Genomic DNA, 20,361 nt, shown 5'->3' with positions numbered 1-20,361 from the left:
TCCTGTGATTGCTTTGTTAGGATATTATAAAGGTCCATTTATCGTATAGCTTGGCGTGTTAATGTGGGAATGCAATTTGTTAAATGAGCTTACAGTAAGATATTGAACAGGATTCATGAATTTGAGCAAGATTTGACCTGTCTGAATGATCAGGTAGGGACCATTCTCACTGTGAAAAATTCCTCACTAGCCTTCAGAAATGAATAGTATAATTTTACTATCTTATATTTAGAGTGTATGTTGACTAACTTGGGCAGATTGATCTATGTGTAAGTAGTGCAAAAGATTTCTCAGGGCTCCCCAAATGAAGTAGAAACAATTTCACTACCCAGTGACATATTTGTGTAAACTGAAGAATTTTATGTCTTTTCAATCATTTGGACACCCATTAGGGATTTGAAGCAGCCCAGAAAAACATCCTCTACAATTTATAATCTCCTCTTAGGGGAAAATAGGGATGCTATGCCAGCTGGCTGGTTATCTGAAGGTCTAATTTTTCCTTTAATTCATCTTTAGCGGACAATCAGGAATCATGATGATATTTCAGACGAGACTCCATCATACACTTGGGTGCCAGCCAAGCACTGAATGGAACATTGTGTTTTCTCTGCACCTCGAGCTCCAGAGAGTCTGTCCTTCTCCCCAAACCTGCCCTCCCACCTCAGCTCCCTTGAACAAAGCAGGTGATGCTAATATTGGTGTTGAGCTGTTGACAGGGACAACAGGGGTACAACCTGTCCCCACGCATCCCTGATGAGCCAGCTGATGAATGGCACATCACTGCTAATGTTCCTACAGTGGTGGTGTCTGGGAAATGAGACAAAGAGGAACGCTTTGTGCAGGTCTGCTCCATGTCCTCTTCACTTTGGACACCACTTTTTCTGGCATTGTGGGTGAACTCCAAAGAAGAACTCAGGTCTTTTATAGCAGATGACCACCGTCAATTGTCCTTGTCCTCGTCTTTCATTTTATGGAAAAGGCGTGAAGTCAACTCAAATGTGCATCCTGTCAGTGAAGGGTGGTGTTGTTTTGTGGTGTTATTCATCAGGCTGGTGCACAAGGTGAAATTGAGGCACTCTGACACAGACCCTCTCTTCCAAGAAACTTCTTAGCTTTCTTAGCAGAAAGATGCAACAATATCTGCCTATGTGAGGCAAAGTCCGGATGCCAGTAGATGATATATTAACTAATCTTATCTGTAAAGATCATAGTCCTGTCATAGTCTGATGTGAAATAGAAATGCTGCTTACGATACCTAGTCATTGAAAAAGCTAGTTAGTGGATCTCTTCCTGCGCACATTTCTGTGTGTCAACATTAATTGTGATGCTGTGGCTGACCAGCAAAGTCTATAAATCACATTTTTATTTGAGTTATTCTATTATTTATCCTTGCAGTTTTCCCATTTAATTCATTTCTCTTGTTTCTAGTCAGTATGGACCATATATGCCCTTTTATATTTGTTTTTGTTTTATTCTCACCCACCCCCAGCCCTTGCAGCGCTCTCTGACTCACATGGATCATGTAAAATGAAAGCGACAGCACTGCTTCATGTCACTTTACCCACGCTCCCCTTTCTTTTCCACTGGCCGCAGACACCTGATTTCTCTGAGGCTAAAAATAGACTCCTTCAGGCCCCAACTCCCCCTCTTCGCCGCTCCCTCACCTCTTCCCTTTTTCCTCCCGGTGTACAGGCTTTTATTGAGGAGTCTCTGTGGTTTATGCCCAGTCTCTGCTTCCATTTGCCAGACAAAGCATCACGTCTCCATTCGGAGTGGTGTGTCTCTATGTGACAGATGTCAGAATCCTTTATGGTGAAAGACTGATAAAGTTTCTGGTTTATATAGTCTCTGACTCTCATAATAAAATCCCAAGGTGATAAAGCCTGGTTTTCCACAGAGCTGGAAACCTGACCTCAGAACCCATCGAAATGTTAGCCAAAGTCATAGGACTGTGAGCATCTATGAAAATGGCCTTTTATGGTCAGTATGAGAGACAGCTTCTGTCTATGGTCACTTTTGGGAAGCAGGGAAGCCTGCATTATTCGTGCTGCACAAGAGGGTTTGAGGTATTTCACCAAAGGGCAGATAGACTGCCTCAGCTTTTTATGAGCAGCTTTCTTATCATTGACAGCTAATTTACCTTGATGCATGGTGTCCTTTAAATGAGTGCAGGCCTACTCCACACAACCGATGACTTTATGACTTCAGATGTCTTTAAACCAGAAACTAAAGACAGAAGAACACAGTATGACAGCAAATAGTTGAGACAGGTGGAGATTGTTGTGTTAAGGTCAGAGTTGGGTTTCGTGCTTTACAGTCAGTTAAACATGAGATTTGTCTTATATTAGTATACTTGTTGAGGGGGTAAAATGTTCTGTCTTGAACTGAAATCCCTCTGGATGAAAGAAGTTTTGCCCTCACATTTAAAAAACTAAAAATAAGAGTTAGTCTGTCTGATAAATACACATATTTAACACCATTTAAACTTCCCTTTCCCCCCTAGTTTCTCACTGTTCCATTTTGGCTGATGCTTGTATATTTTCCTTTTCCTCTGTCCCCAGTACACACCAGACTTTTCTGATCAATTTTCCTCTCAGCTACTGAAGCATGAAAAATTAGGACAATTTCTTACCAACAATTTCTTCCCAAGGTTTCAATAAATTGAATATTGGTATTCTTCTTTTTGTGCACATTTTTCTAACTCACTACTAAATCTTTGAAGTCGGAGCTATTAGTAGTCAACTAAGTAAATCTTAAACCATATACAGAGAGCTTGGATTATAAGGATGTGGCATTTTTAGCCCTCCAAGTGATGCAGTTAGTAGAAGTGAGGTAGTAGAAGGCTTGCCTTGACAGTATTTTAGACCAGAGTACAGTATTAGCAGTAAATATGAAGTGCTTTCAAACCAGCAAGCTAAGTCTGTGAAACCTAAAGAGCCATATTTAGGTTTATGGCTTAGCTAATGTGTGTCACACCCATCACTTTATTTTAATCCTGCATTCTGTTTTATAGAGAACTGTCATCTACGTCTGTCAGAGTAGCATAAATTTAGTTTGACAATATGGTAGAATCAGTGAGCGTTGCTGGCGGCTGCTGTAGCTAGAAGAGCTCAGTGTGAATGAGCCGTGGAGGGGAAGAAAAGAGACTGACAAAAGTGAAAGTGGAGACAGGAGAAACAGAGGGAAGAAGTATCAGCCCCAGCAGCGTCTGGTCTCTACTTTCCTCGTCACTCTGACTTCATCTTGGCAACCAATAAGGAAAGGGCCCTCTGTGTCTCCATGGTAACCCCCCATTCAAGCAATGATGGAGAGAATAAAGGGGCAGGAAAGGGAATACATTTTGGCCCCAGGCAAAACATTTTTCTTCTCAAGTTTTGTGGAGTGTAATCCATTTCATTTCTCTTGTTCGACATAGTTATTAAAAAAAATTTGGATCACCAGTTATGAGAGTGCTACTGAAGTTTTTATTTAATGTGGGAAAACTAAAAATAGACAGAGCAAAAATGGTAGTTTACTTTGATTTTATGCCACAGCTGAAATGTAAAGTAACATGTTTTTTAATTGCTACACACATTTGACAAGTTTGCCTCATCTTTCTCCTTGTGAGAAGACAGAAGACTGTCTTCAGAGCTCATGGATATCTAACATTTATCCAGGCTCCTGATGTTTCCAGGTGTTGAAGAGCACCATGCAAATAAGACTCACTGTTGTTCATTTTACATTCAGGCACATTTGGTACTTTTCATCTCAAATGCCCATGCTAAGGAATTTTGAGTTATTGCAAACTGTTGGTTGTCAGTCAGGTCATGAATTCTGATACATGTGAGAGTCTGCCTGGATTCTGCCATAGACCGATAATGTAGGTATTGTCTCACCGCAGTCTCAGCTAAGTCACTGTAGTATTTCGTAGAGTCAAAGCCTCTTTGCACTATTGTCAGAGATTTTATAGTGGCAGTGATACTGGAAATCCATTAGTTGTTATTCCTCCAAGCCTTTGAGCCAAGCTTTTGTGCCGTCAGTGGTGAGCAAGTATTCACCAATAGGCTCCACATTAGCAAGAAGGCCTTGATTTGTATCAGCATCCTGTTGCTACCAAACACTCATAGAGGGTCTGATGGAGATGTTTAAGAGAAATAGTGTAAGTCTACAAAAGCATTTCCTGTCTGTGGGCTATGCAAATTACCTAATGGGGTGGACAAAATGCTAGGGTAGCGATGACTTCCTTTTCTGTATCTGTCCAAGTTACATAAGACTGCTCTCTGCGCAGTTGATTTAGGCTGTCTGAGCGCTCTGAGAGAAATACAGCGAGGGGAGATCCTCATTTAACCTTGGCACGTAACTGATTAATCCAAGTATAATTTGCATATAAGGTCATCTAATTCTGGAGTTCAGAGTGAATTGTGGCGTTGATTAGAGATAGAGTTGGTATGTAACAGGCTTGTTTTGGAAAACGATGGGCCGATGAGCACCACTGCATAAGAAAACAATGACTCCACTTATTAAAGCAGTTTAAAGTTCTCAACAGTGACTGGGCACCAGATTTATTTATGTGGGGATATCTAATCTAAAACTTTACTTATTTTCCAGATAGAGCTTTAGATGTTTACTTATCTGCCATGAGGTTTTGTACAGCTATTTTCATGAAACTCACTGTCCAGCCATATATTTGTTAGTTGGAAAGAACAAAAATAGCTTATATCATTGTAACAAGATGTGTCTTGCTTTTATAATCGTGTTTTGTTCTATGTAACATTTTTAGTTGTGATATACTTTAGATTTATCTTTTGCCATACATGTGAAGAATGTCTTGCCTAGTCTGTAGGCAGCTCATATAGTTGATGATTAATAATTTGTTTGGCTGGTTATTTATCCTCAGCAATCTTCTCTGCAAAGTTCTGCTTTCCTCATGACACCACACTCTCTGCTGTGTCTGTGGTTATTGTTCGTTCCCTCTCCGCGTAAACGAGGATCATTTTTAGAAGCAGTTCTTACTTGCAGGACTACTGTAGGAGGGAGAGGACGACGAGAAGGAGGAGGAACGCATGGAGGAGATGCTCACAGGGTGTCACATATTTTTAGCTTCATCTTGTACTGTGGTGATGAGTAAAGAACAAGGGCAGGTTGTGTATCCCACCTTCTTAGCCTGTGGAGGAGCATGGGCCTTAGGGACAGGAAGAGTGATGGCCTTATTCTAGGGCGCATCATGGAGCTAACTGTAGTTACAGTATGTGGCACAAGATAAGACACCACTATTTATTGTGATTTTCATTTTTTATCTCTTGCATTTTACATGATCAAACCGCTCTGCCAGCATATGGCACTGCTAGTGTCATTGGTTACTCATGTTGATGCAGCGTTTGTTTGTGGTGTACTCATCTTTGATAGTAAGATATCTGATGTTAGGGGCTCACATTATGATTCATCTACATTGGTCTGTTTTGTAAGATCAGCCTCAGTTTAATCGAGTCTGTGATGAGGATTAAATAATGGATTACTGTGAGAGTTTTATCTGCTCTTGCTCCTCCTCTCTTCTGCTTTTTCAATATGGAGAAAAAATTCATGTTTGCTCACCCCGTTGGGGCTTTATTGAAGTCAAACAAAGCAAAACATGGTCTTTGTCAGATAGCCTCCACCCAAACCACACCTGTGTACTGTGCAGAAATATATTAAGTTGCTCTCCCATGGAGTATTTCAAAGGATAGATGAAAAGAATCTTCATGGGTCAATCAAGGGTAAATGGTTGATTAATATCCAGCACATTCACAAATGTAGTATAGATAATGGTTGTAGCTCCCCAAGTTACCATTTAACACCTTAATGTAGATAGTTTTGTAGATGAGAATAAAAGTATTCAGTCTGGAGGGAAGGGTGCATTTCTTATTCTTCATTAAGCCCTAAGGGGGGCAGATCTTATAGGGTGTAACGCAATTTTGTATTCAGTAATCTGTGCGAAATTGTTTATATTCATTACAGTTATAACCCTGATTAATGATGCCTCATATTTTGCCTTTAATAGATACTCAATGGGACAGAGAAGTCTAATCTTTCTACAGTATGTTTGTTTGAAATATATTTCATGGCCTCTTTGGTCATCGCAGATCACGATCTGGCCACATAGTGCACGTAGCCCAGCACGAGCAGCATTGTCTTAAGCCTTTTGACATTTTAACTGGATTGGTGGATAAACCCATCAGCTCAATCAAGGGTTCTTGTCACAGGCTGAGGCTGTGTTTGCAGCGGTTGTCATAGCTGAAGTTGTCTCTGCAATGTCAAGGCAACGCCGTGTGAAACGGATCCATGGTATTTTAGGCAGTCCAGGGGATAATATTTTCCACTTGTATTTTAAAAGGGTCTTGCATCTGGTCAGTCATGAGGGAACTCCTGCCGCTGCCACCACTAACCCTCCTGATCCAGCTCCCTTGGGATTCATCACCTCCTCTGTTGCTCCACCTCAAAGTGAAAACATGGCTAAATTTAAAGAAGCGCCACCATTGTGGCCTTTGGGAAAAAGTCCCCCCCCAATATTCTACTTTTTGTCGACACCAACACCCAGCTGTTGCTTCCTGTCCTGTGGCCAACCTGTTTGCTGTGCATATAGCTTTCAGTCCTAAGCTATATGTTGTACCATCAGACAGAATTAGTAATACAACTTTCCATTATTGTGGTTCAGAACAGCCTGTGATAGCAAGGAAAATGGATCTCAGAAAGGCAGATTTAATGTTTAGGTGGAAGCAAGTGCCTCTGATCTGTAACGGATAATCCAGTCTTTGCTCTGTGGAGTAAGCAGTTTCATCTGTTTAAGTCAGACACTTATCCCTGTTTAGAGGTGAGCAGATGTGCACATTTCGAGCGCTTGATTGTTTATGCCAGCTCTTGTAGTCACATAGATGCGGCTGTGTTCACAGGCACCGTCCTCATGGCTCTTGTGGCGTTAAACATCATGTTTTCTGGTTCTGGTTCCAGTAGATTGACCTGCTTTTAGCTAATTTTCTACTGTCCAATTCAGCTTTGAAATAGATATGAAAGTAAATAACCTGTGATTTTAAACAGTCATGCTCTTGCCTGGAGGACCTCTGATGGTTCATCATACCCTCTGAGAGGGTCACAGATGAGGTGGTTGCAGCATTATACACCTGAGAGTGCACGGTCCTGCCACAGCTGGCCACGCATTCAACAGACTAAGAAAACTGTGTTGGGCAAAGGTACAAAACTCAGTCCCACTCAAAGTATCTTGTTGCTATCGTTGGCTTCAGTTTTGTTGAAACAGGAGCAGAAACATTGGAGGCTGCTTTGTGATGAGCGCTGTGCATTGGCGTGTGCTGCTATTGCGTCAGTGCCTAGAGGGGGGCAGAGACTGTATTTTTAGAAGGGAATGAGCATATTCTCTGAACAAACAACGTCAAGCACTCTGCTTGCGTATGCTAGGATTATTGTGACCGGGCTATTTTTAAGCTCTGTGTGTGAGAGGGCTTTTTTCTGGGTCAAGCATGGTGCCAGTACTCTCTCGAGGCTGCTGGTGGATTGGCATTACAGGTCCTTTGCTGTGCACAGCATCTGTATCAGTCACAAAGGAAAGAGTCAGAGAGATACAGGTTTAAACATCAGTGAGTTATGGCGTTTCAGGATAGATCTGAGACTGCATTAATTTTAGAGGGGACATATTGATTTATATTTGTGGAGAAGTCAGAAGGCCTCATGAATCTATCGCATATCATTGCATACTAAATCTAAGTCACAGCCATAAAGCATAAATATGTACATGCTGTGTTATCATTTAATTAAGCTGAAGTATCCACATCACAAACTGACACTTATAATAAACACAGACAAAATATGTAACAGACACATTTTTGCTGGAGCCAGTTTAGTTATGTCCATGTTTGGCTGTTGCTCCCGTTGAGCCAGAAGAGAAGAGACAGATGGACTGGAAAAACAGTATGCTGCAAGATTTTCATATTTCACAAAAAACAGTGCTGAAACTAAACATAAAAATGGCTTATCTCAACACGAACAACAGATTGTGAGGAGGGGAAAGCTGAAACTACAATGAACATAAAATCTCTGCTTAACAAGATTTCTTTTAATATGTTTATGTCTCTTCTAAATGTTTTTGTCCAGGCTAGTCATTCAATGCACGGGGTAGCATCAACAAATGTTGATGTGAATTTGACATCAATCTATATATTTTGAATCCTTATTCAGGAAAAATACCAAACATCTGCTGGCTCAGGCTTCTCATATGTCAGGATTTGCTGTTTTTTCCTAATTGATGATATTGAAAATTCATTGTCATCGGTTTTAGACTGTTGTTTGAGCAAAACAAGCTATTTGAATACATTGTCCTGTGAAATTGTCATTAGACTTTTTCATCATTTCCTGACATTTTACTGACTAAAAATTAATTGACCAATAAAAAAATGGTAACATAATTTGCATGCACCAGCATCTTTACACATCCCTGTACACTATCATCACTGCAGGCTCCTAATACATGCTGCTGGATAGAGTAATGCTATGACTGTACGGCGTCCCTCTGTTATGCTGCCTGTAGCTTTCCCCGTCTCTCTTTGCATACCTGGTGTCACTTCCTTGTATGTGGGTTGCCAGTCGGTGGCAGCTGGCTGAGCTTTGATTCATACAGTGGTCATTCTCCGGTAGATAATAAGACAGCAGAAGTCTGTCTTACCATGTCACACTCAGGGACTTCCAGTCAGCACAGATGTTACATCCGTTATCTCTGGCCAAGAGCAATTCTGTGACACACTCAAAAGTTTGTTGCGGCATCACTTGCAACCCACATTCAAGCTGTTGCCACATTGTTGAACCATGCTTCAAGTAGATTGTGAAGCTGTTTATCATCAACACTGTCAACAAGGATGAGCACTGTGACCATCCTCTCTATAGTCTGGCTCTAACACCTAGAGGCCTCTGAGTCTCCTGAGCTACAAGGTTTTCTTTGGGCCTCTCCAGCTAGCCTAGTTCTATCCCAGCCTTTCCCAAGAGTGCAGTTATTTTCAGCAAAACGTGGTGTTCTGCTCTGATTTTGTCATTACATTCTTCTATGTAAAGCAAAGATATTATGTAAAATGTATTGAAAACAAAGTTACCCTCTTTTCACCAGAGCACCTCCCAGAGAGCACCTGGTCCAGGTTGGACAGGCTGTATCTTTGTCCTGGCAGTGTGTCAGACACATTAGGTGAATGTGTCTTCAGTGCAGAGTTGTGGAGCTGAGCACTCAATAGGTGGAGGACCAAGACCCTCACCAAAGTTGGCCTTTGTTCACTAGATAAATGACGCAATAGGAATATCAGTGTGATTAGACATATTGACTGGGTTCCAAAGTGAGGTCCAGTTGCTGCCATAGGTCAGAAAAGAGTGAATATTGGGGTTATGCAATGCTGTGTAGTCACATTTGGAAAGTGTTGTTGTCTTCCCTCACACATACAGTACAATACAGTACAATCTCCTCAGCTGTGACTAAGATCCTGTCCACTGTGCTTCCACCAGTCGTATCTGAACACAGACTGAACTATCCCTTCATTAACTTGAGCTTTAAATCTTTGTTGTTTAATTATTAACAGGTGTGAAGCTTTTTTTTCAAAATGCTATAAAAACATAACCACTCATTCAGCCTGTAACAATGTTCATTTTTTCCCCCTCTAAGACTAAAAAAAAAAAAAAAAAAAAAAATATGCTACTTTGTGTGTGCCATCATTCATTTTGACAGAACAGTTCATTCAACTAGTGGATATTTCCCCTTTGTTATTGACTCCTCTTCAGTTAATGTGTCACCTCATCTGACACCTGTGATATTTAATTTAGATAAACTCCCACTACAGCACAGTACAGTGCTGTACAGTCATGATCTTGTTTTGTACTTGCTTTGCTTTGGAGAGTTGTTCTTCCCACAGCGGTCAAAGCAGACTTCTGCAACTCACGCCACCCACTCGTTGTGTATGTATAGCCCACACCTACCCCTATCTGCCCAGTGGTTTGAAAACAATGCTTTGTGTAATTCTAAGACTGCTATTTGTGAAACCTCAATCATGCACAGGGGGCTCTTACAATGTTATGTAATGCTCCCCACCAAACCATAATCCCTCTTATGCTGAGTGAGCCCCCCATGTGATGGTGCTGAAGTCCTGGGAAAGACAGGGTGGCTGTTGGGACCGTCAACAAGGCACGGGTGCTTTCTGTACACCGGCCACACACACACACACACACACACACACACACACACACACACACACACTGAGCTGTGGCCTGTGTATAAGAAGAGAAGTTTATCCTGGGAAGTGCCTTACTTGGATCTGAAATGCTAGATGGAGACACAACGCTGATGCTCGTCCTGGATGCCAAGGCTTGGAGCAGACATACAGTAACTACATTGAGCACATATTCTGAATGATGCTCCAGCTCCTCTCTTTTCTTCATCTGTGCGTGAGCCAAGAGAATGAATGTTTGTCCTTGGTTATGAATATAGGAATCTTGCAGCTTCTGAAATTAGTCTGTGTGCCGTTATCTTTTGCTCATAATGAATTTTGTTGCTGATTGAAGTTGGTTTCTGCGTTTGTGTGATGTATGTTGATGAAGAGCTGTTTGAAGAACCATTGTTGAGATCCACCATCAGGCTGAACATCATGTTTTGACTATGACTACATGACTTTGGCTTTGACTATAACAAACACCACTGATCAGATGCTTGTATTTATTTTCAAATATATTTACATCTTACGTACCTCATGCTTTCATTTGCGTCTTCCTCCACAGGAACCATCAATGTGGACTTCAGCTGGTGATTTGAAGAGTCACACATAGGAGCTCCCGGAGTCTCTCCTGTCCCCTCTCCCCCTCCCTTCCCTCTGTCCCTCCCTCTCCCCTTCCCTTGTCAGTCTTCCCCTGGATCCCCCTTCCCCCTTTCTTCAAGATTCACCATGCTTATCAAGGAGTATCGCATCCCCATGCCCATGAGTGTGGAGGAGTACCGTATCGCCCAGCTGTATATGATCCAGGTGAGGTTACAACGCCATGTTGCTCACAAAATTCTCACCCATCTGTCCAAAAACGTCTAAATGATGCAGAAACCAGGGGATGAAAACAAGTAGTCAAAGAGGAGATAAATTCACATGGGATTTTTCAGGAGTGCGATTTACAGCGTGCCCAATTATGAAATGATTGGTCACATGGTGTCTGACGCTGGTGGAGTAATGGAACAAAGGGAGCTTGTGTGTTGATAGATTATCCAAATTAAACTCTGAGGCTGGCTGTTTCCATTCGTCATAGGCTAAATGTTTTTCAGAAGGAGGGTGGGGGCACCGTGATTCCTTGCAAACTCACTGCACACAGATATTTGACAACGGAGATGGACATATTGCTTTGTCTGGTCAAACAGTTTCATTTGTCTAACCAGGCCCTAAGCTGGATACTGAGGGTCTGTGTAAGAGCTTTAGGGTTTACAGCTACTAGCAGGAAAGAGTGATTTATACAGCTTTAGCTATCCTATGTGGCAACATATTTTCTCTTCATGTGGCATGTGTACATGAAGGAGGATTTATTTAATCCAGTGGTACTGCCAGGTGCACTGTGAGCAGCGGTACACAGGAGAGGCATGGAGCATAATCACAATGACTCAGACTGTATTTTTACCACAGTTTTGAGTTCAGCATTATTTATTTAGTTACTATTGTTTAATCATGTTTTACACATTTAGACATTTAGGTGTATTTTTCTGTTTAAATCTTTGAAGTTTTAGGGCACAAGCTGACATTGGCATGGCTGCATGGTTATGTAATGTGTAGCACAAGTGATAATTTCACATTTGTTGAAGAGCAGGTTGATGTTACAAGCCTGTTTGATCAGGTTGAGGCATTTTGCCAAGTTTAGTGTGTCTTGCTTCTTTAAAGAACTATATTGTGTTGTTAATGTGAATAAAGGAGATTATTTTCAATCAGGAAAAAATAACCATTAGAAGTGAATAAAATATGCATAGTGCAATGTTAAAGGAAACACATTTATGTTGGGTTTACATCAGTTTAGCTTTATAGACAACACAAAGCAAAATATGGACCCTGAAGTACATGTACTCAAGCGTCACCCATCTTATACTCATCGCATATATTTCAGTTAGGTGATCATACATGGCAGCTGCAGCCCTCAGGGAGCAGCTCCAGCGAAGAAGGTGAAAGTTTATGTCTTGTGTAATGAAAACCCCAGCATTCCTACAAGCTGTTGACCATCCCACAGAGAGGTCTCTCCTGCAACCGTTAAACATACACCCAAATTAATGAGCGTTTACATCAACACAGTACTCTAACATTAATATATCCACCCACTGGTATAACAATAGTACCACACAAGCTACACTGCTGTTCACCTGTATTGCCTCAATGGGCCTCCCCTTTTTTTTCTTTGTACTATAAAAACCATTTGCTTGAAAGTGTTTCTGACATTCTGTGAATACCAACTTTAGTTGTAGTAGCATTGCATCATACAGACATTTCTTTGTCCTGTCTGCACAAATGGAAATAATATTTGATGAGTACAGCACAAGTCCATAAAGAGTATATTGGTCTCAGAATATTCAGTTGACAACCTTGTCTGTTCTGTTGTTTCTCTTCATATCCTCCCCCCAGTGTACCAAACAGACAGGTAATCCAGTTGAGGTGTAGATGGTTGGGAACATGACTCAGCAGACATGCCCCAAAGCAAGCAGACGTTTCAAGACTGCACGAACTAGTCACTGCGCCACATTTCTGTACACATGATAATTTCTTTGTTTCTTTGTATATAGTGGAGAATTGAATTGAATTGAAACGCATAACTACAGCATCTGTTTTAACCTGCTTTGCTTCCAGATCCTCTGCATACCATGTTTAAGATTTTGTCAGACAGGACATTGTGCAAAACAGGACACTTGCAAAAGCAGGATTACACAGTCTTCATATCCGGGAAAAAAAATAATTTCATATGTGCACTCTTCAGCATGTGAAGCATGTAGGAAAAAGAATTCTTACATTAGTGACCCATAGTTACCTTTCCCCCTGACCTCACCCTCTCTGCACAGCCTTGTTGCTGTGAGGCTTCTGTCACTATGGCAACCATGACATCAGCAGCGTGCCGGTGGTCAGGTTTTGTTCAAGAGAGGGAGTGAATAAAAAGAGGAAATGGAGGATAAAAAGAGAGACTGCGAAGGAGGGAGGGGAAGAAATGAGAGGAGGTGGAAGGAAAAAAGAGAGAGCTGTATTGTAAGCAGAGAGGAAACCAGGATTTTGCTGGTGTCTGTAGATACCCTTGCTTCATTGCTGTATGTTGCCAGGGCAACTGCAGCATGTAGGCCTGCCTGCAATCCATCCCCAGTGTAAGCCTCATAGATGAAGTCAGGGCCTAAGGACAGTCTGGCCATATCTGCACCTCAGCATGAAAAGCCCCACCCCACCTCATCTCTCCTCTCACTTCCTTTCCTTTGGCCTCACAACACCACCTTCTTATCTGATAGCTCATTGTACTTTTATCATCTCCACATAGGGATTTGCAGTAATGTTTGAGCCAAATGCAGAATATGTGAGAGATTGAATATGAGAGATTCTCACTCTCTCATTCATTCACACACATCCATCATGTTCTGACTAAGCAGATGTATCTGCAGAGTGAAGGGAAAAGCAGCATCTCAAACAGGAAACGTGCCTGACTAACTTGAAGGCAAGAGGAAAAAACTAGGATATGACTCCTATCCTGTCAGAGCTACACATACAGAAGGTTTTCATGGCAGCAGCTTTTATTTTTGAAGTGTTGAATGGCTGTTTAAAGCAAAGTGTGTGTGTGTGTGTGTGTGTGTGTGTGTGTGTCTGTGTGTGTGTCTGTGAGATAGAGATAGAGAGAGTGGTATGTGGCAAAGGTTTTAGGGCAGGACTTGAACTCACAACACAGTAGGCACTTTGTCTTTGTGTAGGGAGCCAAAAAGGATTTTACAGTATAACTGTGTAGATAAGAGCCCTCCCCCCTCCCCCCTGAAGCCAGTCGACACAGTTGCGGAAGCTCTTGAAAACTTCCTTCATTTCCGTTTCCCCACAGTTATAGTTTACATCTGTACACAAATTAACAAAACAGACTGTTTTCATTAAGAACCTAACATTACATTCAGTCTTCATTTAACTTTAAGCATGTTATCTACTCCCTCAGGGAACAGCTGAGCCCTGGCCAGTGTTTTGTAATTTTGTCTGGGTGAACTGGAGAGAGTCATTTGTCACTCCAGGGGGGAGACAGAGGGACACTGCTTTTGACAGGCTGCAGTCACCTGTCAGCAACCTAATTAAATGACAGTCCACTGCAAAACACAGTTTTCTACTCTCACCTGGACTGCTGACTTTACATCCAGAAATCATTTGGCAACATTTGCAGCTGTCATTTGTATACAAAGGAAAATAATTACCTTTGGAAAATTCAGCAGTAGTTCCTTTTTCCCAATATAATGATAATAGTACTCACATTAATGTACTGACATCGTTTTATCATGTAATTGAAAAACTAACTGATAGTCCTATGTGGAAAGATATGTTGTATTGTTTTAGGTGAACAGTTCCTTTACATGATTGCTTAAAATTATTGTTCTTTGAAGACCCATTATTTGTTTATGTGTCTATTTCCTGATGGGATGCAATTTTTATAGTGATAGTATGCATACATTACACTGGAAACTTGACATTTTACACTTGGCACTTTACATCAGCTATGTTCCAATGTCTCGTGTACCTGCTGCTGTGGCGTCTGTGCTGTGTCTTTTGAGCTCTGTCGGGGCTGTTGAGAGCAGAGCGGGTGGCTAATGAATGACCTGTCAGAGGTAATGAGGTCCGGAGAGCTGGCCGCCTCATGGCTTCCTCCTCTCTACACCATCGATTCACTGCCTCGCCTGCATCGCCTCTCCTCGCTGGACTGACTGGAGAAATCTGTCTCCCTATTATCCCAGCGCTGTACTAAATACTGCGTTAAACATACTTTGAGCTATCTGTGGAAAGACTGGAAAATGTCTGATAAGAGAAAAAGAAAAAATGATATATCAGTAATATATATCAGTGTATCAGGAGTCTCTGACATTTATGATCTTTGCTCCTTGCTCCCTGTGTTTTTAAGAGTCAGCACTTGGACTATGCTCTGCTGTCTAGGTTTCCCATTTCATTGATTTCATAACCATCATAAATTACACGTTTGCCATACCTCACAACTTTGTCTTTGAAGCTTAGAGTTGCCTAGCTTTATCTCTACTCAACTGCATCAGCAGGCTCCACCCAGCCTCTCTTCCTCTGTGCACCTGGAATGTAAATATGGGAAAGGTGTGGCTCCATGAGCTGGTTTTTGGGCTTCCTTATTTGCATTTCAGTGCTGACAGAGCTTTTAGGAAGCTATTCATTTTGGTGAGTGTCTTGTTGTAAGGCACATGTCCATTTATTTTTAAATGTAACACTCCCTTTACACACTGCTTATAAGCAAATATAAACACCTTGCCAACTCACTTCAACTTAATTTCTTCTTACAGAAAAAGAGCAGAGAAGAGAGCTGTGGTGAAGGTAGTGGGGTGGAGATCCTAGAGAATAAGCCCTACACAGATGGACCCGGTGGGACAGGGCAGTACACCCACAAGGTCTACCACATTGGCATGCACATTCCTAGCTGGTTCCGCTCCATCTTGCCCAAAGCAGCACTGAGGGTTGAAGAGGAGTCATGGAACGCCTACCCTTACACCCGCACCAGGTAAGTTTTGCTTCTGCAGTAAGGCCACCTTCCCACCCCTTCAGATCAGGAGGCAGAGAGCATTAAACTCTGCTAAGGCTGCATAACAAACTCCACATTTGTTATTTTTAATATTCGAAATGCTGTGTGAATGTGTGTCTCACTGCTGTAGCAGGTAGGTGCACACACATTTAAAGATGCAACCACCACCTGTTGAGAAGATAGGTGATTTAAATGCCATGAGTGGTGAGTTTGATGATGCCTAGTCTGACGTCCTGCACTAGCTGCTGTCCCTCAGTAAAAGCCGAAAGAAAATAAAGACCTCAGAGCAAGTTGTCAGAATATTCCCAAGCAGACCATCAGACTGGTGTGTGGCCAGCACTGCTCCCAGGCCGTTAGATGTTGATGGCCCCTCATTCTCAGGGTGTCAGTCTGTTTGTCTGTGTGGGGCCTGGCAAACACAGAGACGGGAAGTTGATGAAAAGAGATGTGCCCTTGACTATACTGTCAAGATATTGATAGCCTGCATGTGCTTGTTGACATATCTATTCAAACGGTGACAGCTTTGCTGCGGACACCTTAGATGCAACAGATGGGCATGGCTCACTTATATTCTATCCTCAGTATTGAGAGGGTATCATCACTCTTAATAAAATAGTTCTGATCTCGACCCATTCACTTTAAAAGTGAGTCTCAGAATGAAGACAGATTTCAACCCATAATGCACTCTTGCTTTGTTGGGACAGTTGTTCTGTGACTATTTGATGTTTTAACTTAATGTTGTTACCTCTTCTCCTTCAGATACACCTGTCCCTTTGTTGAGAAGTTCTCCATTGACATTGAAACCTACTACAAACCTGACACAGGCAACCAAGGAGATGTCTTCAACATGTCTGCTGCAGAGAAAAGGCAGAGGACTATTGGTGAGACCATTTTGCATTAATCCTGAAAGATAACATAAACTCAGATTATTTATTAAAATACTAATTTGTGTGTATCAGGCTATTTACAATACAGAAAAGCAATTAGCTTATCTTGCAATACTTTTTCAGTAAATAGGTTTTTAGTCTGATAATGTCTTGACATCTGTCCCCTTGTAACTCAAACATGCGCAGCAGGTGAGGCCCACTTATGGCAGTTTGATGGTACTGCATCTGTTTTTTTCTAAGGTTGAGTGCATGTTTGTCCATCAAAGATGAAGGTGCTCAGAAATTAATGGTCCTAGGGCAAGCAGTGACGCAGTCACAACACTGACTGTTATAACTTAAATCAGTTACTCATTCTGTTTGTCAGTCAGAAAGTCAGTTATAAAAGGAATTTCAAGCCTTTAAACACAAGCCCATACAAGTTCTACTACCTCACCCACTTATGTACACATCATGACATGATGTTAAAGACACTGAATCTAAACACAATATGTGTTATCAGTGTACTACAATAAAAACACCTGGATACATTAGTCATTACTTTCTTAATGTAAATTATCTTTGTCAGACCCAATCGACATAGTGAGCGATCCCATTCCCCCTCATGAGTACAAAGCAGAGGAGGACCCACGGCTCTACAAGTCAGTCAAGACCCAGAGGGGCCCTCTGCAAGACGACTGGATAGAAGAGTACAACAATAACCCAGGGAAGACCCCCATCATGTGTGCCTACAAATTGTGCAAGGTGGAGTTCCGCTACTGGGGCATGCAGTCGAAGATCGAACGCTTCATTCATGATGTTGGTGAGTAAACATTCACAGATGTTTAAAGTCTTTCATGTAATGTGATAGTTTGTTACTTTTGTGAGCAGTATATTTTGACAGATGTGTTATTCAGTTTCCATCAAACTCTATAAACCTTAGGATTTTCCATGTTTGGTGTTTAATATCTCCCCTAATCTCTCCCTAGGACTGAGAAAGGTGATGGTGCGTGCCCACCGGCAGGCCTGGTGCTGGCAGGATGAGTGGTACGGTCTGACTATCGAGGACATCAGGCAGCTGGAGCTGGAAACCCAGCTGGCCCTGGCTACGAAGATGGCCCAGTTCAGTCAGGCAGAGGAGGCCAGCGAGGCCAATGGAGGCGCTCCGTCTCCAGACAAAGACCAAGAGGTTAAAGAGGCGATCAGCTCTATTGAAGCTGAGGAGGTGGTTGTCAGCTCAGGAGAGACTCTTCAGCCACGAGGTGTACTGACTAAGCAGTGGTCCACTTCCTCCCGCTCATCCCGCTCATCCAAGAGAGGAGGTGAGAAGCATGCCATGGTCTTCTACTTACCTGTGTCACCTCTGTGTGTGATGGTGTGTGAGACTGGCACTGGTGTGAAAGGTATCAGAGAAACATGCATTTATTATGCATGTCCCTCCCTACATACTTTTTCATCCTCATCATGCCTTTAAGCCTGATTTGTTCAGTCTGAAACCTGACTCCTTTTCACCTTAAAGGCTGAGCTATATTAACTACAAAGTCAAACTGTTCTGTTAGTAAACGGAGGTGTTATTTGAGGCCTGTCCACAGTGAAACATAGTATGTGAAGAATTCAACAAGGTCAAGCATCAAGTTTGTGCAAAGCCAAAGTAGCTCTTTGCTTTTTCTGTTTCTATATTTCTAAGTAAAAAATGCCATGCCAACATGATAAGTTCATATTCCACGCCTTTGACTTCATTATGATGGAAGTCCAATACATAATAATAGGCAACATTTTCTATACAAAACAATTGTCCTTGTGTTTTGTGGTTCATCTGCACACGGATGTACACACAGTTGCTCCCAAGCTGAATGAATCAGAGTCTGCTGAAGAGCTCTGAGCTCAAATAGTTGAATTGGTGTTAATAAAGTCAAACACCTTGGGAGCAGCTTTTTAGTATGCACACTCTGCTTTTGTACCACGCTTTTCTTTTCTGTTCAGGGCCTGATGTTAATCAGAATGTTTTTATTCTGTTGGACTATATTTACTCACGCCTCCACATTTTCTGTACTAACCAAGTTCCCTCACCTCACCCCTACAGCATCTTAGATCTCACCTGGGTTATTTTTAGCATCAGCTTTGACATCACAAACTACATGTCCGCACACACCCATTTCCAGTGTCACCCCTACCTCAAGGCAGCGCTCACTGTAACTGACACCTGGACCCTGAATCTCATCCAGCGTGCCTCGTTTCACCCCTATAACTCCCCCCTGTGGTTCTTTCCTGGGCTATTTTTAGCAGTAGTGCTGACATCACAGACCAGAGGAGGATGACGCTCTTCAGAGTGACCCAACCCCCCCATCCTCCCCCACTGCTGTTTTTTTCTGTGCGTTGACAGCTACAGCTGTGCCCACCCCCCACCCACCAACCCCTCAGAGCAATGCCCCCCTCTCCTCCTCTGCACTAATGATATATGAGGCATAGACTGAAGACCTGTGACAGACAGGCCTGCTTTTAGTATCGCCATTTTCCTCAGCTGGCATTTAGTTGTCTGTGTTCTTGTAGCTTTTCTGCGTTACATTGGGCCTCAGTTTTCACACACCCCCTGACCACAAAGCAGTCCATCTGTGATGAAGTAATGCACCACAGAGGCTGTTGCATGTTTATATAACACTGTGTGTGTGTGTGTGTGTCTGTGTGGGGGCTGGGGGAGATTGTGAAATATTTCTTTGTTGTAGTGTGTGTGTGTGTGTGTGTGTGTGTGTGTGTGTGTGTGTGTGTGTGTGTGTGTGTAAAAAGGGAAAGAGAAGGGCTAAAACACATGTCCCAAAATAACAGTGAATTTTTTGCCCGTGCTTTTTTTCCAGTGAGCCCGTCACGTCACAGCATCTCAGAGTGGAGGATGCAGAGCATAGCGCGAGACTCAGACGACAGCTCAGACGAAGAGTTCTTTGACGCTCATGGTAATCACAGTTTTGATTTTAAATTAAAGGCAGAAGTTAGATCAAATGTTTTTTGTGTTCAGTTTTCGAAGAACCTGCTTGCTCCCTCCTCCCCTGACTCTGCATGCGTGTCTTTAACCACAGATCAGTTCTTAAGCTTCCCAGATACCCAGCATGCTTTGGGGCTGCAGTTGAAGTAGGTGGGGGTGTGGTGCAACACCCTGGCTCTCTGCTGGATGAGTTTGGCCAAGGACACGAGCCAGGTGTTTCAACCTAACGTCAAGTTCAGAAATCACAATCATTTCTGCCCTTCAGCCCCTTACACACATGTACACACATGTACACACATGCACGCACGCACGCACACACAAGCACACACACACACACACACACACACACACACCCACCCAATTATTCACCGGTGCTTTTTGTCTCAGAACTTTTTGTCATAATGATGAAACAAGAATAAAATCATCAATGTTTTTGTCCTTTATTATATTGATACTGATTTTGCTGCACTCAGTTTCCACCTGTTCCAAGTTCACTAAGTCTCTGCTCATGACACTCTGAGTAACTGGAGTACAATCATTAGACTGAATTGTGTTGACATCCAGTAATTTATCCTGCGTTGTAGTGTTCATGTTTGTATGGATTAATTACTATGTGTTGAGTCTGAAGTCAAAGCACATCGCATTTCATGAAATGACCTGATTAAAGTTTTGACTGCACTGTCATTAATTAGTGTACATACCCCTCTGTCTCAGTGACGGTTAATACAGTGATTACTGTTGTGCTGCTCCTGTGCC

At 42.2% G+C, this 20,361-nt stretch overlaps 1 protein-coding gene across 6 annotated transcripts in view; it reads left to right on the top strand.

The window, feature by feature from the left end:
- The window catches only part of LOC130169332 (membrane-associated phosphatidylinositol transfer protein 2-like), a 41,239-nt gene that overhangs the window by 5,460 nt on the left and 15,418 nt on the right, over positions 1-20,361 (top strand). For all 6 annotated transcript variants that reach the window (XM_056375995.1, XM_056375994.1, XM_056375992.1 and 3 more), the window contains exons 2-7: positions 10,771-11,012; positions 15,530-15,744; positions 16,525-16,646; positions 17,218-17,451; positions 17,618-17,950; positions 19,481-19,576. In XM_056375995.1, coding sequence (XP_056231970.1) covers positions 10,935-11,012; positions 15,530-15,744; positions 16,525-16,646; positions 17,218-17,451; positions 17,618-17,950; positions 19,481-19,576 — 1,078 coding nt within the window. In that variant the 5' untranslated portion in view covers positions 10,771-10,934. The remainder of the gene's footprint in view (positions 1-10,770; positions 11,013-15,529; positions 15,745-16,524; positions 16,647-17,217; positions 17,452-17,617; positions 17,951-19,480; positions 19,577-20,361) is intronic.

Source organism: Seriola aureovittata, chromosome 5, assembly GCF_021018895.1.
Source record: "Seriola aureovittata isolate HTS-2021-v1 ecotype China chromosome 5, ASM2101889v1, whole genome shotgun sequence".
Classification (NCBI taxonomy): domain Eukaryota; kingdom Metazoa; phylum Chordata; class Actinopteri; order Carangiformes; family Carangidae; genus Seriola; species Seriola aureovittata.
The sequence above is the reverse complement of the archived record's forward strand: the minus strand, read 5'-3'. Positions and strand labels throughout refer to the sequence as shown.